Consider the following 25,193-nt stretch of genomic DNA (forward strand, 5'->3'; position numbering starts at 1 on the left):
TAGGTGGACGCATGACTCCCCTATGAGAGCAGGCCCTGGGTCACCAGCCTACACCCAAGCACTCCTGCAGCTAGAAGCTCACCGGCTCTCTAACCTGTGTTAGAAAGAGCACTGGGTATTATTCTATATGTTGGCAAATTGAACACCAATAAAAAATAAATAAAAAAATAAAAATAAAATTGAGTTGTCACTAAAAAAAAAAAAAAAAAAAAAAGAGAAAAGAAAGTGACTCTATCGAGTATCATCAACTCTTGTGTATGTCACCCACATTTTGCAGACATGCTCTTCGGTGTGCCTGGTGTTTCTCCTGAGTGTGTCCTATGCTCAGCATGTTGAACCCATTTCACCTGTCCTTTTTTTTTTTAAAATAAAGATTTTATTTATTTATTTGTTCCTGAGAGACACAGAAAGAGAGAGAGGCAGAGACACAGGCAGAGGGAGAAGCAGGCTCCATGCAGGGAGCCCGATGTGGGACTCGATCCCAGGACCCCGGGGTCACGACCTGAGCTGAAGGCCAATGCTCCACCGCTGAGCCACCCCAGTGTCCCTGAAAGACTTTAAAACTTCTCTTCCTCAATTGGATCTTTTCAGCATTTTCCAGCATGATAATGGATTCATGTGGTTTTTTGTAACACACATTTTTAAACATTTCAGGTGTTTTGGAGATAGGAGCTAAAGGTTCATGCTCTCTGTCACCTCTATGTAATCAAGTTTTCTCCAAATGTCATGATTTAACTGATTTTTCTGATTCCATTTTGCATTGTGTTCTTGAGCAATAAGAGATGATTTGAAATAAGCCTATTTCTCTCTTTCTTTTCATTTCCCCACCCAGGTTTTGGTGAGGTAATATGGAACGTGATTCTTCTATTATTAACTCTTTTTTTTCTTAAATATTAAAGAAATGTATTAAATTTTACAAGTACATTTTAAGCAATTATTGAAAATTGACTATATCTTTTTAACATACTTTGATACTGACATTTCTTACATCATTTCTTGGGTGTTTCCTTTGGGTTAATTCTTGCTTTTACTCAGACAACTGGTTTCATGAAGGAGCATATTCTTTGAGGTTTTGAGTGTTCAAATATGGATTAATTTTGGCCTCATCAGAGAATGATAATTGGCCTGAGAAAAAACTTTGGGATGATCTTATCACCTCAGAATTTTGAAGTATCTCCCCATGGCCTTGCGTGCGAGGTATCTGAAGTCAGTGTCATTCTTCTTTGAAAGTAGCCAATTTTGTCTGATTTTTTCTTTACCCCTAGAATTCAGAAATAGTACCAGGATGAGAGGGAGTGTGGGCCTTTTCTAAGAATTGGTCACTATTCTCTGAGTCTTCTCTGTAGGAGAAGTAGAGGTTTTAGGTTGAGCTTGTTTTGTTTCCTCTGAAGGACTTCTTGGCACCAGGTGGGTTCCGATGCAGTGTTGGCTGGATGAACACAGGAGAACCAAACAAAGGAACCGGTATTCCAGCTGGCTGCACGCTTCCCCAGCAAGCATCCATGAAGAGAACAAAAATAAAGGCTTTAGACAGTAGCTAATTCTCTCAGCCACACGCCAGGCCCCTAGTGCTCCTTCCCTGCTCCAGTGGACCTCCTTTGGGTCAGACATCACCCAGGGGATACCCGTGCTCCCAGGCCATGAACTGAGCACCCTTTCCACCCAGAGTGAGGCCTGCCCACAGACTTCTAGATTAATTGGGGATGGGGAGGATCCAAGACTCCTGTGTGCTCCCTCCAGACCCACTCCTATCCTTCAAGTGGGAATTACCTGCCAGCCAGCTCCCCACTGCCAGGGCAAGCCCACCCTCAGACCCCTTCAACCCTAACAGGTGGTCTGGGGGAAGAAGCTGGGCCCAGGAGCCTTTTCTTAGATTATCAGTCCACTTGCATTGCCACGGACACTCCTTGTCATGGTGGGGGTACAGCTGCTCTCTGGACGCCCCGTGTCTTCGGACAATGGCTTGAGAAGAACAGAATGAAGAGACAGAGGGGGTGAGGGGAGGGAGAACAAGTAAGGGAGCAGGAGGGATGAAAGCAGTCTTGAGAGGGAAGAATGGGTAAGTAGAGAAGAGAGTCACGGAGGATCACAAAGAGGGAGAAGGAGCTGCAGCAGGAGGAGGAGGCCGCTAGAAAGGCCATGGGCTCCATGACCCCTTCCATCCTCTCTCTTCACGGAAGGGGACACTGAGAACCCAAGCGTGCACCCCATTTCTCCAAGGCCAGGCGGATCTGCATTTTCCAGCAAGACCACAGACTGTAGACTTTGTCCTGAGCCAGGACTCCTCTGACAGCGGGTGTGCAGAGCGGAGGTCTGGGGGTGCAGGGGGAACATCTGGAAGCTAGGGAGTGGTGGAGAGGGAGGGGAAATGAGAGTCCCGTGGGCATGCCCTGGGGAGGCAGGAGGGTTTCTCTGACAGGGAAGTGGGCAGAGGGTGAGGTTTGCCTGTCTGTGGCAGGGGAAGTCAGACCGCACTGGAGAGTTCGGAGCACAGTGGCATCTGAGGCCTGTTCGGGGCATCCTGCGAGCGACTGAGCTGCAATGCCGCTCCTGCTGCTCCTGCTCTTCGGGGGACTTGTCCAGCGCGGGGCAAGCACAGGGGGTAGGAAGGGCCCTGGGGAGGATTCCTGAGGCTGGGTGCATCAGGGTGATGTGCTGGGAGGATCCGCGGGAGGAAGTACTGCTCCCACAGGATGCCCTTGGAGTCCGCGGGTCAGGCTGGCTCCAGGCAGAGTACCTTGCCCCGTCTCCTTTCCTCTTGCTGGTTTTGGGGGGGACGAGGCTGGCCCGGGGAGAGGGGTAGGCTGTGGGAATGTGTGCAGGCTGTGGGACCGACCCGGCGTTCCGCTCCTGTGTGCACCCCCCTCACCCATCCTTGGGGCCTCTCTCCACATGGCCTGGCCTCTCAGCATCCCAGGGTGCAGGACCCCCTCATCCAGCCACAGAAGAGCCCCCCTCCTTCCGCGTGCTGCAGACGTCCTCCTTTGCCAACTACAGCTGGGCGTATACGCAGGGCGGGGGCTGGCTGGGCGAGCTGCAGACGCATGGCTGGGACAATGTCCGGGACACAATCCGCTTCCTGTGGCCCTGGTCCCGGGGGAACTTCAGTGCAGTGGAGCTAAAGAATCTGCAGAGCCTGTTCACGCTGTATTTCCACGGTTTCGCCATCGAAGTGCAGGCCTTTGCACGTTATTTTCAGTTTGAATGTGAGTTCATTGTTCCACGCCGATGTTTGCCAGGAAGCTCCAGCCCTCTTCCTAAGGGGCTTGGACTTCAGCCAGTCTTCCTGACGTGTCCCCTGCCCCCCTTTGGCTCATGCTCTCTCCTGCTTCACGTTTCGCCACCATCCCCACCCCAGCCACCCACCCAGCACATACACAGAGGGGCCTGCAAGTACCCACCTCTTCATACCGCTGTACGCATCTTCGTGCTCTGGATCCTTGCAATGGTTGTCTCCTCGTGATCTGCTCACCCCCTGGACCCCCGACATGGCCTTTCCCAGCCAGGACCCGGCCGTCCCTTCTCCTACCAGCCCCAGCCTGTACCTCACCATTCCCAAGTGAGCCCTTCTAGCCTGGCCCCCAGCTTTCCAACACCTTCCCATCTAGTCTCTCTGCATCAATTATTCCTCATTATTCCTAAATACCTTCTCATCGTCCCATTTTCTTTCCACAAATTTCCTCCCCTTCCCCACCCAGCTCCAGCATGCTTTGTGATTCCAGAGCAAATCTCCCTTCCCTTGACGCCCTTTATTCCTAGATCTTCCCTCCCTTTAATTGTTTCCACACGGCTTCTGTCCTCCTCGTCCGCCCTCAGACCCCTTCGAGCTCCAGATATCAGCCGGCTGTAGACTGCACACTGGGAAGGCCTCGGAAAGCTTCTTGAATGGAGCGTATCAAGGCTCAGATTTTCTGAGTTTCCAAGGAAACTCCTGGTACCCATCTCCAGGAGCGGGGAGTCGGGCTCGGAAGGTCTGTGAGATGCTCAACAGGTACCAAGATATTAAGGAAATCGTGAAGAGCCTCATCAGCTATATCTGCCCTCAGTTCCTGGCGGGGATCCTTGAAGCAGGAAAAGCAGAGCTGGGGCGACAAGGTGAGCATCCCCAGGGCTTTGACCTGCATGGTCCACTCCTGACCATCCCTTTGAAACATACACTGGGAGGCCAATAGTCGGATGTGCGGGTTTAGGGTTGTTTCTTAGACAAGAGAAGGAAGTGAACTCCAACTGCTAAGAGCACCCCGTCCCTAAGCCTGGTCCCAGGGGCCCCTAAGCGCCGTGTGTACTCCCCCCGCAGTGCGACCCGAGGCCTGGCTGTCTGCTGATCCCAGCCCTGGGCCTGGCCGGCTGCGGCTGGTGTGCCACGTCTCCGGCTTTCACCCTAAGCCTGTGCGGGTGACGTGGATGCGGGGTGAGCAGGAGCAGCGGGGCACCCGGCGAGGCGACTTCTTGCCCCATGCTGACGGCACGTGGTATCTCCGAGCGACCCTGGACGTGGCAGCCCGGGAGGCGGCCGGCCTGTCCTGCCGGGTGAAGCACAGCAGTCTAGGGGGCCAGGACATGGTCCTCCACTGGGGTGAGGAAGGGCTGGGGCCCCTTTCCTGAGTCCTGGGGTGTGAGGCAGATGTGGGGAGAAGAGGACAGAGGTGGATCAATCCAAGCAAAGAAGGGCAGAGAATGACCAGGGCTAAACTTCCAAAATGGGATGAGGGGATTCAAGTACTAAAGAGAAAAGGTGTTTGGTGATTTGGGAAAGAGATGGGGCGGGGACAGCGTTGGGGACACGGACTCAGGAAGAACTGCGGTGAAGTCTTGAACACGCAGAGGGAGAATCTGGGAAGGCCCGTCTGTGGAAGGAGAAGCACTGATGGTGACAGAGCCCTGTTCGCTGACATCCTGGTTTTGTGCCCAAGGAGGTGGAAACTCAGCCCTGCTGACCCTCGGCGGTCTGGCAGCCGTGGTCACCCTGCTCACGCTGCCCGTGGTGCACACCTGCTGTAAAAAGCGCAGGTGAGCCTCTTCTCGTCTGTTTCTTCAACTCTTCATCAGCTCGTTCTTCTTTCCTCCACCTCCCTGCATTCTCTCTGACGTCCCTTCATTGAGATAAAAATCCTCTTCTTCGTCCACAGCTCAAATCGGAAGGCCCCTGCACCCAGTCCTGACTCGCCCACGGGGACCAACACCCCCAAGCCCAGGACGTCTGGACACCAGCTCTACACGCCACAGGAATCATGGGTCAAAAATAGATTTTTAGAGAAATTGAAAGCAAGCCTAAATCGACTCTGGCGACGTTAGTTTTACCTAACACGTGAAATACTTTCTGCCTCTTCTTAAACATGGTTCATACCCATAAACAAAGCATAATTTCAATAAAACACCTTATTGTGGCAGTAATCTTCACCCCTTTGGACACTTATTTTATTTTTCCCCCCATCTTCTAGTAATATCTTTTCTGCATGGGCCACAAATTTATTGCTATTGATCTTTCGATCTCTAATTCAGATGCTTCTTTCTCATGGAAGCTTCCCTGGATTGCCCGGTTGAAAGCTCTTCTGTTCTTCCAAAATTGGATGGATCGTTCTAAATACCCTCATGTCTTCCTACTCTGAACAGTTGTTATTTAGATTTTTGCTTTTCTGTTTTTTCTCCGTTGCTTGAAGCCGGATGTCGGTGTTTGCATTTACACCTATGACCAAAAGCCTAACCTGGATTCAGGGCCAGCTTCATGGGCATGTGATCTCTGCAGGTCGCTGTCTCAAAATCCTCACTAACGCTGGGAGATACTGTGTTTTCCCAAATTTTGTATTTGCTCCACAAATTATGTAGCTGGTTCAGAGGAAGATGTTTCTCAGTAAATGCTGACTGAAATAATTTTTTTTTTGTCAAATTGAGTGATGATTTCTTAATCCATTCCCCTTTGTTTTTTTTTTTTTTTTGTTTTTTTTTTTTTATTGGTGTTCAATTTACTAACATACAGAATAACACCCAGTGCCCGTCACCCATTCACTCCCACGAAGGCAAAAGAAACAAAAGCAAAAATGAACTATTGGGACTTCATCAAGATAAGAAGCTTTTGCACAGCAAAGGATACAGTCAACAAAACTCAAAGACAACCTACAGAATGGGAGAAGATATTTGCAAATCCATTCCCCTTTGACATTGATGAATCACCTGGCTGTGTTCTTATTAAAACTCTTTCTGTCTCCCTGTGTCTCTCACCAGAGGTGAGGGAGGCAGGTGGGTGCTCTGGACTTCACAGTAACCAAGGTATCTGTGAGTCTTCAGAGAAATTCCAAAAAAAATAATGATACAGGAGAGATCTCCCATCAGAGTGAACATGAGACGTGCCCACTTCTTGAGATTGTGTGTGGCCATTCGTCTTCATGTGGCATGAACTCAGGAAAGAAAGTCCTACTTTGAGTGGTTAGGAAGAGGACATGGGGATGGAGCATGGGCAGACCCAAGGCAGAGAATGGAAAGAGCGATCAGATGCTTGGCGTTTACTCTTCTTTATGAGTTTACTTTATTATTATTATTCCTAGCATTATTATTTATAGTCTTCCCTTTACTTTTTAAAATATGGATTTTGAAATTATCGACTTAACTTTGAGACACATCGACTGAGCCTGTCAGAGAGCTGGAAGCTTGTTAAGGTGGAGCATTCATGCAGATGTCCTGCAGACACCTTCCCCTGGGTGGGATCATTGGGCAGATTGTGCAGATTTCTTAGAGGAAACTTGTCAATCTTTATATTGGGCATTTTAAAATTAAGAGAAAGGGTTCCATGACCCCTTACCCAGGCTATAATCCTACCCATGAACAAGGTATTGGGGTCAGGCCTTCCACCACCAAGAGTCCAGCACTTCCTGCATGACATGTTCAGACAGCTCATATAGAAGAGTCCAGGGAGGACGGCGGAACTTTACAGGGCTGTTGGGATGAAGTTCGAGGTCCCCCTCACATGGCACAAGGTCAAAGGCGGTGACTTTTATCAAAATGAAGAGGCTCACGTAAGGACGTCTCAGTTTCTAGCACAAGTGTGCGATGCAAATAGAATTCGGATGTTTCCCATTTAGGTGGACTTCTCCCCACTCCTCTAATTTTTTGGTCACGATGATTCCTGAGCTCCTAAGATGCCTCAGGCTCACTCTCAGGCCCATGTCCAACACCCTCTCCCCCCACCCCCACACCCCCCGTGTATTGCGCTTCCGTGATGCTAGGCTTCTTTCTGTCCTTTACTTGTGCCAAGCTTCTTCTCAGCACAAGGCCATTATTTCAACTCTTCCCTCCACCTGGGGCCATTCTTCATTCACCTTGATCCTCCAAAGATGATTTCAGGGCAACCTTCAGCTCCCAGCTCAGACATCATCCTCATGGAGAGGTCCTTTGTGGTCAGTGTAGCCCAAGTGGCCACTTGGCCTCAGTCACATTCTATTCCAATGTTTTTTAGTTATTTATGTTAAATACTGAATTTGGCTGAAATTATCTCATTCGCTTTTATGTGGTTAGTGTCATTTTCACCTGCAATGTAGGCACTGTGACATCATGTATATTATCTGTCTTGATCACACGTGTATCCCAGTGTCTAGATTGTAGCTGGACATATAGTGGGTGACCAAAATTGTTTGTTGAATGAACACATGACATAAACTTTGACTTTCCACTAAAGATCTTAGAGATACCAGTTTTCTAGTAAGCCACAGGTTTTCAGGAACTGACATTTCCAAAGTGCTGATGTTACTGAGGATGTAAGTGGATTATCAATATCATGGCAATATAGTCATGGACAGCTCTCTCTTTCCCTCAGGTTATTGCCTTTCTAAGAGTGGCAAGAGCCTAAGATGGAGATAGGAAGGAAGGGAGGAGGGATGAGATTTCAGAAGATCTCATCAGAGTCCTCTATCCTGTGAGTGAGGAGCCCCATTAACCACAAAGTGGTGCTTTGGGTTTCTCTGCTGCTGAATTGTAGTGATCCCCAGGGAATCTCTTAGGGAAGGATAACTATTGAATAGAGTGATTTTCAGGAAACTCTGGGTTCCTGAACACGATACCCTAACACATCCTAGCTCAACTTCTGACAAGGTCCTGTAGTTGAGTAGTGACCGTATTTTTGTGTGAGGCACAAGGTATACACTCAAAGGAGACAGACCTGGGATACCTACACATATGCATCATCTCCTCTACCCCAAAATTGGCATAAATGGGATCAGAGAGAGGCCTGAGGGTAAAAGACTATGTTATCAGAAATACCAGTTCAACAGGATTTGGGGAAATTCTGCATATTGGTTCAGAAGATTGTCAGAAAATCTCTGTGTCATCCCTGTGGTAGACCTCCAGGCTGGGTAATCTAATGTAACTTAAACTCCCGGGCAAGGAGCAGAGCAAAGTGTGTCACTAATTCATCCCACAAGAGAGGTGTCACCTAGAACTGTTAACTGCGTAAGTCTGGCTGAAGCCCTGGAACACAGGCTTATTCCTCTAGGGGAATAAGGGCCAGGGTGTTTTGAATAGTAAGAGAGTACTTTCCAGTCCTGCTAGCTAGAAAACCAAGGAGGAGATCTGCTTTGCTGGTGGTACCAACCTGGAGCCTACTGTATTCTGTTGTGCACACAAATGCAGTGAAAATACCATGAGGTGATTTGAAAACAGAGATGGATGCACTATTCTTGGTTGTTGGTGGATTCTCCAGGAGTGGCAGTAATTGTTGGAGGAGGCTGCAGGAAGATTGGGGGGATCGGGATGTGCTGGGCCAAGCTCAGGAGCCATATGCCCTCAGCCAACCATGGCTGAAAGAATGCTCGTCTGCCGTCTTCTACCTGAGAAATGAAGAAAGCTGAGGGTGTGGACAACTTGGTTAAGTGGAGTGATGTCAACTAGGATGAGGATCTAGGCTCCTAAGATATCACCTTCCTCGTGAAGAACGATATTGATGCAGAACATGATCTGGAGCCTGAGTTCACAGGAAAGGTCATGTTGAAGGCTCCTTCAGGTTACTCACAGAGGGGACCTATTGGTTTTGGGGACTTCGACTTTGCTCCTAAGGAATTAAAATTAGTTTATGATTCTCCTTTGTTGACTCTGTCCTCACTCTTACTTTCTTCTGTAAATGGTCCTGTCATTTGATGGTTCTTAACATCTAAACTTTCAGCTCTTTGGTTCATCACTGTTCCCAAATAGTCAGTCAGCAAATCCTTCTTTATAACTTCTTTTACACTCCATTCCCCTTTCCATGACCCTGATCCAGGTGTGAACAAAATGTAACAATCCCATTGTTGATAATGTGATAACGACCACAAACTGACCAGGAGTTCAATTATTATAGCAAATAAGAGAAATACCTATTTTATGGGGGGTGGTGCCCGGATGGCTCAGTTGGTTAAGTGTCTGACTCTAGATCTTGGCTCAGGTCATCATCTGGTGGTTGAGGGAGTGAGCCCCACCCTGGGCTCTGTACTCACTGTAGAGTGTGCTTTGGATTCTTCCTCCCTCTCCCTCTGCCCCTCCCTGCTCTCTCACACATGCTCTCTTTCTAATAAATAAATAAATAACTTATTTTATGTATGGTTAAAACTGATTGAATACTAATAGACATTTAAACGGAAACTGCTATATTGAAGACATTTTCCTACATGCTTTATTTTTTTTTAGAGCTTTTATTTATGTATTCATGAGAGAAACAGTGGAAGAGGCAGAGACACAGGCAGAGGGAGAAGCAGGCTCCCTGCAGGGAACCCAACGCAGGACTCGATCCCAGGATCCAGGGATCACTCCCTGAGCCAAAGGCAGACGCTCAACCACTGAGCCACCCAGGCATCCCTCCTACATACATGCTTTATACATATTAACTCATGTGATCCTCAGAACAACTCTGAGGCAGACACCATTATTCCCATTATATAGGTAAAAGACAGAGGTCACAAGACTAGTAAGCACTGTAGGCAATTTTGCTCCCAAACCCCATGCTTAACTACAATACTACACATTCAACAAGTAATTGATGGAAGACTACCTAGTGATAGGTAATGAAATGCAGCAGATACACAAAGTAAAGTCCTTTATCCACAGAACTTCCATGATAGTGGAGGGCAGGTGAAACAGACAGCAAATAAAAATACTTTATGTGAGATAATAATGACACCTGATATAATTTCAACCTGATGTGAGGAAGGGGATCAGAGGGAGGAGAATGGGCTGTTATTGCATAGACAGTAGACAGAATGAGCCACTCTGTGAAGGTGGCTTTTGAGAGAAGACGTAAAACAAGAACAAGAACCATGCCAGGCAGTGTCTGGGGAAAGAGCATCCATTCCAAGCAAAGGAACTGCAAATGAAAGCCACATTGTACTGGGCATGTTCTTAAAAACTGTTAGACCTTCAGCATGGCTGAACATGCAGTATATGGTGGGGAACTGGTAGGAGGTTAGGCCTTTGAAGAATACTGGTAACCTACTTTTTTCTTGACACAGAAAATGAAGCAAACACCTCCCTTATAGGAAATTCCTCTTTTTTTTTAATGTGGAATTTGGGTTCTGGGGCACATATGGCTTTGTAGTGGTAAGCAAAGGTGTTGCTACTAGTGCTTGGGGGATGCTTTCAATATGACAGGTATTAAGAATACTTTTTAAGTCTTTCAATGTACTGAGTTCCAACTGGACTCAAAATAAATAAAAACTTGAAGAGCTACCATTTTCATAAAGGAGAAATGCATACACACACACCGAATATAAGCTCGTAGTTATTTTTCCTCTTGGATTTGCCTTCCTAGCATCTCATTAATATTTCTAATTTCATGTATCCCACGTTTCATAATTATTTGTGTATTTAATGCATAAATGTACAGAAATATTGTGAATGTTTAAGGTTTGAAGAGTAGTTTGCTGTATTTGTGTTGTAACTAAGATGGCTTCAACCCACTACAAACTTTAAGCCGGTACATGTTTTAGAGAGTTTTTCCATCCACACACAAAAGCTGCATGGAACAATAAAAATATACACATCCACAGGTTGAAATTCAGATTTAGTCCAAGGAAGTAGGCAAGGAACAGAAGTGAAGCCATCCTCCCCTTTGTCCTGTTCTTCTCTGCAGGTCTCTGCTCCAGAGAGTGGCCAGAAATGATGTTTTTTTGGCAGAGTGGGCCCTCAGACAACTAATGTCCTGTAGGTCACTCCGAGGCAGATTCCCTTTCACAGAGTAGAATGGGAACCACTGGGATCTTTGACTTGAGAAGAGATATAATCTGACTTCTTTTGGGTCTTTTTTTTTTTTTAATTAAGCTCTTTAATTATGTGTACACAGCTTTTAGAATGGTAGCATTTTGTAATATTTAGAGATCTTCAAGTTTTATTTTTTAATGCTGACCTTTAAATTGTCCTTTTTTTTTTTTCAAGAACTAGAGGTTTAGAACTCTTGTAAACTGGAAAATGTTTACTGATGATGTTACTAACAAGCACCTCAAAAAGGCAGAAGGAATTCAACATGGGACTTCTTCTTAGGGTCGTCCTTATTTGTTGAGAATAGATAGACTTGGGGACAGGGGAAGCATGGACGTAGAGCTATTTCAAGCCTACTGTAAAAACTCAAGAAGACAATGACCATCGTAAACTATAGGGCTGGAGGAGGAAGGGGCGGGCAGAGACCTGAAGCTGTGTGTTTTGTAAGCAGAACCATTAGAACTGGATGACAGATTCCACCTGCTGTATTATATGTACTAAAAAGATAGGAATGACCCCCAGTTTTTGTTTTGAGGAGCTGGAATTCCATTCAGAATTATAATTAATCAAGAGACGTAAGGCTGTGGGAGGAACAGAGTTGGAGGACAGACTGAGAATTCAGCTTTGGATGTTTAATTTGAAATGCCCGTTAAAATTCAGAATGGAGAGTTTAGACAAGCCACTGGGTTTAGGTCTAGAATTGAGATGTGTCTATGCTGAAGACACTTATTGGAGAGCAGTAACACGTTGGAGAAATACTCCACAATGTTTGGGTTAGCCACACCAACCGATGGTTGGAAGACATTGCTGAGGCTGCCGGTCGGAAGCAAGGATTTTGTGCTGTGGGCAGAAGGGAAGGAGCGTCCAGTTCTTCCTGCTGGGTTGTGAGAGAAGCATCAGAAATGTCACAGAAACTGAGAATCGGCTTGCTCACAGGGGGACCCTAAGCTGCAAAGTTATAGGCCCAGAGATGGACAATATTTCAGTTTTGAATGTTGTGGGTTTCTGAGTATTTTGGAAATATCAGAAGCACAGAGCAATGCCCTCCGAGGAACAGGAGGAGAGCAGGACGCATTGTTACTCCTCCCTAACAAGAGAAGGCAGGAACCGAAAGTAAATATGTAGAAACTTTTACAATTCAATTGAATAATTTTCTGTATATAGATCTAATAGTAAGACAAAAGCAGTTCCTGTACGTCCTTTTAATTTTGGTTTTTAAATAATTCACTTTCATTATATTTTACAACATCACTGGTATGTAATAAATTTTTGGGAGAATTAGTCTTTCACCTCAAATAAGTTGAAAAGCAAGGACATAGAATATGAGGAGAGCATCTGGCCATAAATAAGAGTGGAACTAAGGAGCAGGACACACAGGCCTTTGTGTGTCACGATGAATTATTGGGATGTGATCTCACAAGACGCCCAATGTGTTTTTAAAAATATATTTAAAAACCCCTTAGAAAAATGTATCTCAAGCATGTGTCAAAATCTACTAATGTACTAACAGGCAAACCAGCAAGTTGTTGGCATAATAAGAAATACGAGTTTCAGGAAGGGTGTGGAACTGGGGGAGTGACAAGTTTGAGAACCAGAATACGTACCAAGTCAGAGTGATTATCATTTCATTTCACAGATTCATAAAAACACGATGGTCAAGTGCATTCTTTATGCAGGAAGTCTATAGAAGGATGATCTGAGATACCAGGTGTGCAGACATATGGTCAGAAGAAGAAAAGCAATGAAGCAACTGATAGAGACCCAGCTTTGTCTAAAACTGGGGTAGCATGCTAGCTAATGGGAAAGCACCTGTGGGGCACACAGAGACCTGCAAGTCACAAGTTCTGATTTTCAACGTTGCCAGGGTTTTCCCCACAAGCTCGTGACACACATCACCCGTTTCTTACTTGAGGATATTTTATTTTGCTTTTCTGCCACAGGAACGAGTGTGTGATCGAGATGAGCTGCAGTGTTTCATCTTAGAAAGATACCGGGTTCCGTAGTGTAAAGGATGGAGTTAAGAGATCAAGACACATTTTCAGTGTTTACTGTGTAAATTGACAAAGGACTCAACCAAAGCAATGGCAGAAGGTAGGTCTCGGTGACACAATCCAACCCCAGCTAGGAGTTAAACAGCACACCGTTGGGGGAGAAAGCCAGTTTGCTTTAAGACAAGGCGATATCACTGTCTGTGGACTTGACTTCACTCTCCTCTGAAACTTAGCGGAGGTCATGCCAGTGGTTACAGGACAGCGTTGGGCACAGGGATTAAAGAAAGACAGAGCTGAGACCTGGGGTGTAGATGCGTGAGGAGCTTTCGCTTATGTTGGGACGTGGCTAACATCCCTCGGAGAGTCATGTCATTCGGGAGCCCCTTTGTAGGGGTGTGTGCACCTGTGCTGCCTGTGGGTCCTGTAGGGACAGCTCTGCAAATGGCACCGTACATGGCAGTGAACCAGCCCGCACACAGCTTCTGTCTGGAAACCATTCTGACTCTCTTCTTAAATGTGTGCATACCTGGGGTTACTGAAAACTCCAGCCTAGGTCACCTCAAGAGGGAAGTAGTGTATTACTTGCTAACAAGGCATGTGTGGGATTCAGCTACAGAGATTGTATGACCTTTGTAATGCCATACAACTCTGTAAGATTGTATGGCCTAAAATAGCATTCAAGGACAATTAATCAACTGTCCTTGATCAACATATCAAAATATCATATCAATGATATGTCCATCATCATAGCACAATCCCCCCCACTTTTTTTTTTCTTTTTGGGTTACTATGTCTTTATATAATCCATAGGAAAAATAAATATTTTTACATCATTGAAAACATAAAATAGAAGCCCTCTCAGCTGCCCCAAATAGGGTCAGGTAGTTGGTAGACTAATTCAAAAAAAGTCTGGTAGAGCGGAAAATGGAAAGAATGGCCTTTATATAATTGAAATGTTTTATTTCAACTGAATATACACATATTTATAAATATTTTCACTTGGGGATAAGGCTTTTACTTCAAGTGTCGGCCCCTGTGACTGGAGCCCTTTAGAGCATATCTAGCAGAAGCCCACCCGTAATTCATTAGAAAAACTTTCAGGAATTTACAGATGGGCAGGAACTTAAGGACATTTGCAAAATAATCTAAGCAAATGACACTTCTAGGTTTTTATGATTTTCCTTTCTTCTGTGATTTTCTTGGTCATATTTTATTTTATCAAAACACCATCTAGCTATATTACAAACAAATCATCTTTACTGCAATCATACTTCACCAGGCCATGCTACAAAATTACATGTCACAAGCAGAATAATTAGAATAATAAATACAACCATCGCAGGTGGTTTTGAGAACACCCATAGACAATTTAATATGTATGGGCTGAACCACACAGACATCCCAGAAAGCAATATGCTGGACACGCGTGTTTATTATACAGAGGGAATCAGCGGGAGCTTTACACAGAGAAGAGAGCACGCTGTCTAACTTGTTATATAAAATATGTTCCCTGTTTATAAGTAATTTTCACAGTCACACAATTAATGATAACCATTTTTCCTTTGGGTGATGAAACATTATCTTAACAAATCAGGGGATTTTTATTCTAGTATGGGTTGGGTCACTGGGCAGAGAAAAGGTCTAATTAATAGTAATCGATGCTCCCAGCAAGAAGACAAGCTATGTGCTCACTAGATAATCCACATATTCATAAGAAAAAAAAACCCCTCAGTTGTCAGGATGAAAACTTCAAGGCACATCAGTTCAAAGGGTCTTACATATCATCTGAAATTGAAATAATAGATATAATAAAATAATAAAGTAATAGATTTAAAATCTTAGTGTTTATAGTTCAAATTATTACAGTTGGATGTTAGAGTCATTGTGAAGTTAGCATTATGACCACTGCAGGGTCAGTGAGCTGCAAGATCCAGGCCATTTGAGCCTTCCCAGAGCATTGTGCTCCACTTTATTTTTTAAAAAAATTTTTATTGTCAATTTGCCAACATTTAGCATAACACCCAGTGCTCATCCTGCCAAGTCATTGTGTCCCACTTCAGCAGCAAATATGATGTCACTAGTGGTTGTTTTAGGTCCGTTATTAAAATAAAATTATGTCCACTAAAAGTTTGAACACATCACCATGAAAGCAAAGCAAAATTACAAACAAAAATTAATGTGTTTAAAAAAAATTAATGTGTTTGATTTATAATTAATATAATAAGAAACTAGTATTAAATTTTGAAAAAAATTCTGGTAATAGTGATCAATGCTTTCATCACTGGAAAACCCAATTCGTTAGTGTTGAAATCTTGCTCTTCGTTTAAGGCCCACCTCAAATTTTCTTTCCCCTCTTCTCATCTCATTTATTCCAAACTTTCTTTTTTTTTCTTCAGCAGGAATAAATATTTGTTCTTTTGGCTCTTATAACTCTTAGTTTATATCCATTTCATAGATCTGATTGCTGTGCATTGTCATAGTTTTCTTTCACTGTTCATGTTCCTGCCTCTCCTTCATCCCTATAAGCTATTAATTTCTCCTTTTAATTTTTCCATTTTGCATGGAACCTGGTGCATAGTGGGTTTACTACATAGATGCCTACGCAGATGCCTATGTCCTAGATAAGATGACTCCAGTAGCTTTGGATCCTGTTCTCTATTCAACCAGGAAAGCTAACCACGGCCACCTTTTAGTTTGAGTATTGTCCTCCCTTAAAAAACCTTATCCTTTTCTCTTTTTGCCAAGTGTGAGTTGTTTTCCAGTTTGTTTGTTTTGGGAGAGACTGTGAGCAGGGAGGGACAGAGGGAGAAAGAGAGAGAGAATCCTAAGCAGACTCCACTCTCAGCAGGGGGCCCAATGCAGGGCTTTATATCAGAACCCTAAGATCGTGACCTGAGCCAAAATCAAGAGTCCCATGCTCAATCCACTGAGCCACCCAGGCATCCCTGTTTTTTTGTTGTTATTGTTGTTGTTTTTTAGCCAGGCATTGGACAATGTGGCATGTAGACCGACTCATCCTTTTTCTGGAATGGGGAAGAAAGAAAAAGGGAACAGTGGTCTTAGTCTTTGGAAATGTTGACAGCATTGGGACAGGATTGGTAAAAGGCCAGAGAAAATGTTCTCCCTTTGACTTCTGTAGCTTCCCTCAATAATTTTAAGGTTTTTTGTTAGATTACTTTGGTTGCCACAGGCATCCCCAGAACTCTTTTGAGGGCAGTCTTCACCTCCTGATTCCTCAGACTGTAGACAAGGGGATTAAGTAGGGGAGTAACCACAGTATAGGTCACTGCCACCAACTGATCCTTGTCTGAGGCAGACTTGGATCTGGGCCTCAGGTAGATGATGGACGCACAGCCGTAGTGCACGATGACCACTGTGAGGTGGGAGGCGCAGGTGGCAAAGGCCTTCCTTTTTCCCTCAGCCGAGGGGATCTTCAGGATGGTATTAAGGATGAAGCCATAGGAGATGAGAATTAGCAGGAAAGGCACCATGATCACCAAGATGCTGAGGCTGAATAGAGCCAGTTCTTTCACATGGGTGTCTGTGCAGGCCAACTTAATAACAGGTGCCATGTCACAGAAGTAGTGGTTGACCCTGTTGGGGCCACAGAAGGGCATGTCACAGATGAGATTGGTGGCCACCAAAGCAATGAAGAAACCTGTGACTCCAGACAGGGAAACCAACCCCAACCCTAGCCTTTTGTTCATGACAAGTGTATACCTCAGAGGCTGGCAAATTGCCACGTAGCGGTCATACCCCATCACAGCGATGAGAAAGCAGTTGGTGCAGGCAAAGCCAAGGAAGAAGAAAAGCTGGGCAGCACAGGCCACAAAGGAGATGCTCTTGGTGGCTGAGAGCAGGTGGACCAGCAGCTGAGGGATGATGACAAATGTGTAGCAGGACTCAGAAAAGGAAAGGATGAATAAGAAACCATACATGGGAGTGTGTAGAGTCCGGCTGCAGCGGATAACAGCCATGATGGTTGCATTGGCCAGTAGGATTGTCAAATACAGGAGAAGGAAGATGACAAACAGCAGTAGCTGGAGCTCCCCCAGGCTAGAGAAGCCCACCAGGACAAACCGCGTAACCATAGTGGTTCTATTGAAACTGTGCATCTGGATGATTTCTTTCTGTGAGTGAGTTTGGGAGAGACAAAAGGATGACTGTCATTGTAATAAAAACATTTTCCTGATGCTTTCTCTTTCAGTATCATATTTTCAGGCCCAGAATATTGATAAGTCTCTCTCTCTCTCTCCAGGTCTCTCTCTCTCTCTCTCTCAACAAAAATACTCCCTTTGATGACTTTTACAGGAAATTATTAATCTCCAGTAATGGAAGAATGATTAGCAATATTATAGAAATATACAAAGATTAAAAGAAGTAACAAAAGAAGCAACTTCGATATTTCCATAGACTATGTGAGGACATGAGAAAGTCTTCTACTGTAATATGAGAAAAAGCAACATACAAGCCATATTTACAGTAAAATACCAAGTCATATTTATGATAAGATTAGAGGTGATTTGGGTTTGCTTTCAGATATATTTTTATATTTTCCAAATATTTAACAATAAATATATTTTAATTTGATGATTCTAAATATACTTCACTGTTACGTATTCCAGAGTATTTCTACCTCTTTTGGGTGGAAAAAAATACTATCCAAACATAAATAAGAAAGATTTACTGCTTCTAAATATGATACTATTATTTTTCCAAAATGAAAAAAAGGCTTTTGGAATATCCACATATCTAAACTATGCGCATCATTTATAACATCTGTTAGTGCAGATGATTACTGATAGCATGATACACCTGTCCTCTGACCACTGGCAGTCACAGTGGATGGCCTGCTAGGATGGGGGCAAGCAAGAAAAGCACATGTCACTGGCCAAATGTAATCAGCAAATGTGTGCAACAATGAAAGCAAATACCATTTTTATTTTTTAAGTTCAAGAACAATTCCTGGCAGAGAACAGTCTGAGAATCCAGCTCATCATTTGATCTACATCAGAAGGCATGTTGGAGGGTTTAGAATGGGGACGATGAGGTGAAGAAAAGGTAGATTTCTCATGTTGCGATTGGGAAATGCAATTCCACTATTCCTCTCGAACCGGGCTGTGTGTTGCACTTCTGTTGTCAGAGTCTGCGAACAGAGACCTCAACAACCTTCAAACCATATCTCCAATGCTCTCTCCACATCACACCCTTGGAAATTTTTCTACCAGTGTGTAGTTCAGTTAAGGTACAGAAGGAAGAAGTGGTAATTGCCTCTTGAAAGCAAAATTTCTCAGCGTATAATTTCAAACACTTCCTTTCCTTAATTTTCTAGAGTGCCATTTTATAACACATGCTTTCATTCAGGGGGAGATGGCTAGCATGTCTAAGCCATTTTATTGCTAGAAATGTTAATAAAATAAAAATAACACCTATTTCATAATACAATAACATCCAGAGCCCTAAATCATCTTATTTTCAGAACCTTGTTCAGGATTTAGGAGATACCAGGAATACTTGCACTACTCCACATCCCTCAACTTCTTGGCTCCTCCAATGGCTATAAAGTATAAGGAGAATGTGGGACATGATGAGGACTCAGATACAGAAAAAAAAACAGACCGTATACATTCTCCAATAAACCTTCCCTGACTATTAGAGTCCACATAGATGCTTTTCCTCCTCCTAATATCTAGAGACCTTGCAATAATACTTATATGGTGAACAAGTTGGATATCATCTTGTGGTACTATATATATATATAATATATATTACCATATACTATACACATTCTATATTATGTATAGTATATAGATTATTATATATACCATTTATTCTATACTAAATACTATATGTAATACAGTATATTATACATAATATAGTACATTATACTATGTATTATATATAGTATAGAACATATAGAGAATATAGTCCATAATACATGGTAACACATATACACACCTTCTTTAGACTGTTTCTTTGGGGCAGGGACCACAGCAATGTGTTCTGGATAATCTGCAGCCCCATCACGGTAAAGGCACATAACAGACTCTACAACCAAACCTTAATAAGTGATGGCATGCTTTTGTTCTCCTTTTGTTTCCGAGTTTTCTCATAGACTATGATTTTTTTCCCCCTAGGATGTGCTCTTTGCTCTTCTACTACAATCTATATAACCCTTAAGTTTTTTAATTATTCGTAAAGTCATCTTTTTTTAAAAAACAAAATAGAAATCTATACTGATAAACTTCTAACCTCATTGTCATTACTTATTTCTGAGATTTTTAAGCATTTCAATTTGGTGTAAAGCGTGGTATGCGTGCATATGTGTTTTTGTTTGTATGTATATGTACACTCAAGAGTGGATACTTCTTTCATTTCAAGAAAAAAGCAAATCGAATTCTACTTTGATGCAGATTTTTTTCATAATAATAAAAACTATTATGCAAATACATTCAAATCTGAAATCCTTAGTGGGGGCAGCCCAAGTGGCTCAGTGGTTTAGTGCCGCCTTCAGCCCAGGGCGTGATCCTGGAGTCCGGAGATCAAGTCCCACATCAGGCTCCCTGCATGGAGCCTGCTTCTCCCTCTGCCTGTGTCTCTGCCTCTCTCTCTCTCTCTGTGTCTCTCATAAATAAATAAATAAATAAATAAATAAATAAATAAATAAATAAAATCTTTGAAATCTTTAGTGGAAAATGTTTCTTCAGACAGTAACTGACAAAGGAAACACACTTACCCACTTATGTTTAAATGATTGAGAAAGTTGACATATGACTTTGAGTTTAGTGGCTCAGAGTCCTGTTGGTCTTTTGGATGTTGAAAGAAGTAGCAGTAGAAGGTCACTTGGACAAGCAATGACATCTGTCCTGAAAGATTAAGCAATTGAAAAAAAATGCACCTAAACATTTCATGAAGTGTTTATCTTGACACTTAAGATGCCTAACCTTTTTGAGTCTTAAATAAGAGTCAGAAAATAGCACATTCTCTATTCATATGTCAATTCAGATTCTATAATTAAGTTGGAGAGTATTTATAGCCTTCTGGGATTCTAAGGACTAGGGCCCTCTGAGACTTAGGGGAGCAAATGGGAGAGAGAAAATAAATGGCTGAATGTGGACAAAGGCATCTCATCTAATATCAGAAGAAATAATTCAGGTTGCAAAAAGCTTTCCAACTCTGTAAAGCACTAAAAAGGTAACTAAGTATTCTTTTAGCATAGGGGGAGTTTAGTTACTTTTAAGCAAAAAATGGTACAAAACACTGGGATGTCAAGAGAAACCAACCCTGAGATTTTTCCAACCCTGAGATTTACACGAAGACTGATTTGATAAAGTGTAAGAGGTAAAGGTGAGGGTTGGTGATTATGTAGGAAATCTCTGTCTCACTTCTCTATCCAAAGCCTGGATAAGAAGTCAGACAACTAGGTTTTTAAACGTCCTTCAGGGTCGGATTGTGAGGTAAAGACTTTTATTCAGCAGCCATTCATAGAGTGCAGTGATTCGCAGAGCACGACATTAGGCATGATGGTGATTCAAAGATGAATGGATCACACTGATCATTCTAATTTAGCACAGAAGACAAATACAAGCACAATTACGTACAAGAGGCATGCCGAAGTGTGTGCCAGTGAACATGAGGGCCTCTAGAAAGACAGCACCTCCCAGTGAAGAGCCTCAAACACAACCAGGGCTGAGATTCATCCCATGACTTTATGAACAAAAACACTGGGAATAAGAAAGTGAAGTGGAAACTACTGTTTTATACCAGGATATTCAAGGGAAAAAGATTGAGCATATTTCTGGCAGTAGCCAGTCTGGGTATTCCAGCAAATCATTCTTCCGAAAACAACTAAGTTACTGGGGAAATATTTTTAAAATTTTTCGTAGATTGACAAGATGAAAGTGTCCCAGAAATTTTCAGGTCAAAATCTGAAAGAAAGCAAGAATCTAGAGAGGTGAGTGGAGGGCTAGAAGTCCCTTCCAGAGTGAGGAGATTTACTTAGCTGGAAGGAATGACAAAGCCAAGTTGATGATTTGAGCGAATCCCAGAATGTCACTGATAGAAATGAAAGTTCAGCACCCACCAAATGTGGATCAAAAAGTAGATCTTCCTCTTTAAGCTGTAACTCTGAAGGACGGTGCCTTAAGATAAGCATGAGGCAAAACTAAGCGCATGCCTTAGTTCCCTGTTAAGAGGAATAGTGGGAAAATCACCCCAAGGCTGACCAAAGGCATAGGTCAGGGTGAGGAAAATACATTCATTCAAGAGAGGTTGTGAACCGTTGGGGTTCATTCTAATTTAATTCCAAATTTGCATCATTATTGGTTTAAGAAATCTTGAGCTCTGAATTTAATTTGTAGTGGATCTAAAGTGGTAAATTTATAGTGGGTCTACGTGGTAGTCTTTCTAAAGATCTGCAAGACACAAGTACAGATTATCTTTGGAGAAAGAAGACTCTGCCTCGCTCCCAGAAAAGAACAAAATAGAAATTATAAAAAATAAGAACATCTCTTCCCAGATGGTATGACTGTCTACATAGAAAATCCCAAAGAATAGATCAAAAACCTCCTGGAACTAGTAGGTGATTAAAGCAAGATCACAGGATAATAGAGTTGATATAGAAAAGTCCAGTTTGTGAAATTACAAAATACCAATGAAAGAGATAGGAGATTTCAATAAATGGGAAAATATTCCATGTTACTGGATGAGAAGACCCAATATTGTTAAGATGTTAGTTCTTTCCAACTGGATCTACACATTCCAAGTATTCCCAATCAAAATCACAAGTTATTTTATGTATATCAAGAAACTGACCGTCAACGTTTATATGGAAAGGCTGAAAACCCAGAACAGCCAACACAACAGTGCACGTTAACCACATTTTTCTGATTTCTGTACCTGTTGTTTTACTTTTTAAACGGATTTTATTTATTTATTTATTTATTATTTATTATTTATTTATTTATTTATTTATATTTTTTAATTTTTAAATTTTTTTTTATAAATTTATTTTTTATTGGAGTTCAATTTGCCAACACCTAGCATAACACCCAGTGCTCATCCCGTCAAGTGCCCCCCTCAGTGCCCGTCACCTAGTCACCCCCACCCCCGGCCCACTTCCCCTTCCACCATCCCTAGTTCGTTTCCCAGAGTTAGGAGTCTCTCATGTTCTGTCTCCCTCTCTGATATTTCCTACTCATTTTTCTCCTTTCCCCTTTATTCCCTTTCACTAGTTTTTATATTCCCCAAATAAACGTACCTGTTGCTTTAACATTCCGGGGCTGTGACCAGGGAGGGACTGCCCCCCTGGGGCTAGAGTATTCCAATTCCAGGAGATAACACTCGGCTTTCCTTAGAGTATGCTTTTCATGTGCAAACTAAACAATCTAGGGCCCATACTCCCCAAATATCTGCTTTTTCAGGCTCTTTACAAGATTCCCCTCTGGTGGTTATCCTAGGGCCAACCATCAGAAACTAGGGATGGCCTTGCACTCAGGAGTTCCCTGAAATGATCAAACTGGCCAGTCCTAAATCTGCTTAGCTTGCTTACCCTGCCTTGCCCATTCCTTTTCATGAAAACAAAAACAACAGCACAAAGGAGGGGATCTTTCTCAGTTCCTCAAACCTTCTCTGCCTGTGACCCAACTCACCTGTATCTTGGCATGGCACCAGTGATGTGTGATCCCGCAGGAACTGTGTGCAGTAAACTATCTATTCAATGGCAATTGTCTCCTGATCTGTTGGCCTATTTGAATAAAAGTAAAGTCTACATTTTAAAATGCATTAAAAGAGAGGAATAATGTTGGAAGACTGATACTACCTGACTTCAAGACTTACTATAAAGTAACAATAAATCAAAACTGCATGATATTGGTGAAGGAACAGACAAATGGAAAATGAAATGCATGAAAAGACATTGAAGAACCTTAAATGCATATTGCTGAGTGGAAAAAGTCCATCTACAAAGGCTATGCAATTCTGGAAAAAAAAATACTGAAAAGTTGAGGTTAAAACCAATGGAGTCAGAGGACAAAAATACAGTTCATGGACCACCAAGGACTTGTGCCTGAAGAACTTCTCAAGCTTTTGGGTTGAGAAGCACAAATAAGCATGAGTATGAAGCAAATAAGAAGTAGACTGGCTAGCTTTCTCAGAGCCCGAGCCTAGTTTCAAAAAGACTCAAATCCTGATGGACCTGAACCAACATTTCATCTAATACCTGACCTCCATTGGTCCCTACTCTGACCAGTAGATCATGGGGGCATTCCTGGTCTTCTGGGATGTGCATAAATATACAGACAGTATCTAAGGAACCCCCCACCCCCCAAGTCTGGATATTTTCCTGTATCCAGTTCCCAGGAACTTTGGTAAATGATGAGTTCCCTCTGGGAAATACTAAGTCAAGATTTTCAGGATACAATTGTGGCCATGTTGCAGTCTCTTTCCTCAAAATTACCCATCTTTTCTCATAATCAAGGAGGTTCAGGAATTGGTGTAGTGCTGAAATTTAGGTAAGTGGCCATGAATTGCCATACTGGTACCTTGCGCAGTCATCCATCAGGCATAAAATACAATCAAACAGTTTATTGAATGGCTGCTCACCTATTTTATTGCTAGAAATCCCTTGGTCAGCCATTTCCACAGATCTTTGCAGGTCATAACAGTAATTATCACCCTAAACTTCAACTTATATTGTTTATTGCCCACATCTTATCTCTAACAGTTCTGTGTGGCCCCCAGGGTTCCATCCTCCTGAATACTATTACTCTCTCTGACATCGGTGGACCCAATTGCCCATTCCTTCTCATGAAACAAATCAGTTCTCATCATTTCTAGTCTACAATAAGAATTACCATAGAGCTCTTTAAGGATGTTTATATTGCTATTACCACTGCATTTTATAAACACAACCAGGTCTCCTGCGTGATAGTGTTTAGTGGTTGGATGAGGAGGTCGTTTCTAGTTTTTCTATCCCAACACATTCATTTCCCAGAGCTTTTGGATTCCTTGATGATGTATTACAAAAACTAGTGGCATTTCCAATTTGTTAACCGTATGTCAATATTTATTTCAGGCTTCTATTAGTTATTATAGCAGACAATTAATGCCATTGCTGGATGCATGAGTCAACAAATTGAATTCTGAATCCCAGGATTGAAATTGGTGTTTTTTTCTTCTCTGGTCTAAGATCTTTATAATTCTCTCCTGCATGAGGACATGGCCTCCTAACTCCCACTGATACAGATTGGCAGGACTTGTGGGTATTTGTTTCTGTTTTTGTGTGTGTGTTTAAACTACCCCAGAGCAGGCCCTGCACCTTTCTATCCAGATTGCATTGTGATCTGGTTCCCGTTGTAGGCCTAGAAACAAAGTTAGGTGACGGGGCAAATAGCCCAGGTGCAACCACAGTCTTTTATGCAGAGGACGGTTGAGTCCCTTAGATGTGTATGTATGGGGGTGGGGGTGATATCTTTCTCAACAGATAAAGGTGGTTCAGGGGAATTGGAGGATCAAGACCTCAGCCTTACTTAGATCAGTTGAAATGTATCCATCTGGTGTGTCATGTCATAGCTCATTTAGCATAAGAGCTCTGGTCAGGTTGATCCTTCGAAGCTAAATATACCCTCAGGTCGGGGACTTCCCCCTTAATGATAGCTTTCCTAAGACTCTAGGACATGTGGACTCCTGCACATCTGTTAAGAGGACATTCTGGGGATCCCTGGGTGGCGCAGCGGTTTGGCGCCTGCCTTTGGCCCAGGGCGCGATCCTGGAGACCCGGGATCGAATCCCACGTCGGGCTCCCGGTGCATGGAGCCTGCTTCTCCTTCTGCCTGTGTCTCTGCCTCTCTCTCTCTCTCTCTGTGTGACTATCATAAATAAAAAAAAAAAAAAAAAAGAGGACATTCTGATTTTCCAGACATCTTTTAAATTGTCAATTAATTACTTGTAACTTTGTTTTTATCTGTTTTCTTTTTTTTTTTTTTAAATCTG

The 25,193-nt window shown here is 43.0% G+C and overlaps 2 protein-coding genes across 2 annotated transcripts; one reads left to right on the forward strand and one right to left on the reverse strand.

Annotated features, from left to right (window-relative positions):
• The first annotated feature begins 2,445 nt into the window (after positions 1-2,445).
• LOC144307439 (T-cell surface glycoprotein CD1e, membrane-associated-like) lies at positions 2,446-5,390 on the forward strand. Its single transcript, XM_077887272.1, has 6 exons — positions 2,446-2,602; positions 2,910-3,206; positions 3,817-4,095; positions 4,298-4,576; positions 4,914-5,010; positions 5,130-5,390. The coding sequence occupies exons 1-6, from the start codon at positions 2,542-2,544 to the stop codon at positions 5,293-5,295; spliced, it is 1,179 nt and encodes a 392-aa protein (XP_077743398.1). The 5' UTR covers positions 2,446-2,541; the 3' UTR covers positions 5,296-5,390.
• Positions 5,391-16,369: 10,979 nt separating this feature from the next.
• Positions 16,370-17,317, reverse strand: OR10T2 (olfactory receptor family 10 subfamily T member 2). Its single transcript, XM_077886932.1, has one exon. It carries the CDS (start codon positions 17,315-17,317, stop codon positions 16,370-16,372), a length of 948 nt encoding a protein of 315 aa, XP_077743058.1.
• Positions 17,318-25,193: the final 7,876 nt, after the last annotated feature.

Source organism: Canis aureus, chromosome 38 (genome assembly GCF_053574225.1).
Source record: "Canis aureus isolate CA01 chromosome 38, VMU_Caureus_v.1.0, whole genome shotgun sequence".
NCBI classification, from domain to species: domain Eukaryota; kingdom Metazoa; phylum Chordata; class Mammalia; order Carnivora; family Canidae; genus Canis; species Canis aureus.

Excerpts from the sequence above, each read along its gene's own strand:
- LOC144307439 (XM_077887272.1), top strand. The coding sequence starts at position 2,542 with ATGCCGCTCCTGCTGCTCCTGCTCTTCGGGGGACTTGTCCAGCGCGGG. Across the intron at positions 3,207-3,816 it reads ACGTTATTTTCAGTTTGAAT|ACCCCTTCGAGCTCCAGATA; the intron begins GTGAGTTCATTG and ends GTCCGCCCTCAG. Across the intron at positions 4,577-4,913 it reads GGACATGGTCCTCCACTGGG|GAGGTGGAAACTCAGCCCTG; the intron begins GTGAGGAAGGGC and ends TTTGTGCCCAAG.
- OR10T2 (XM_077886932.1), bottom strand. The coding sequence starts at position 17,317 with ATGCACAGTTTCAATAGAACCACTATGGTTACGCGGTTTGTCCTGGTG.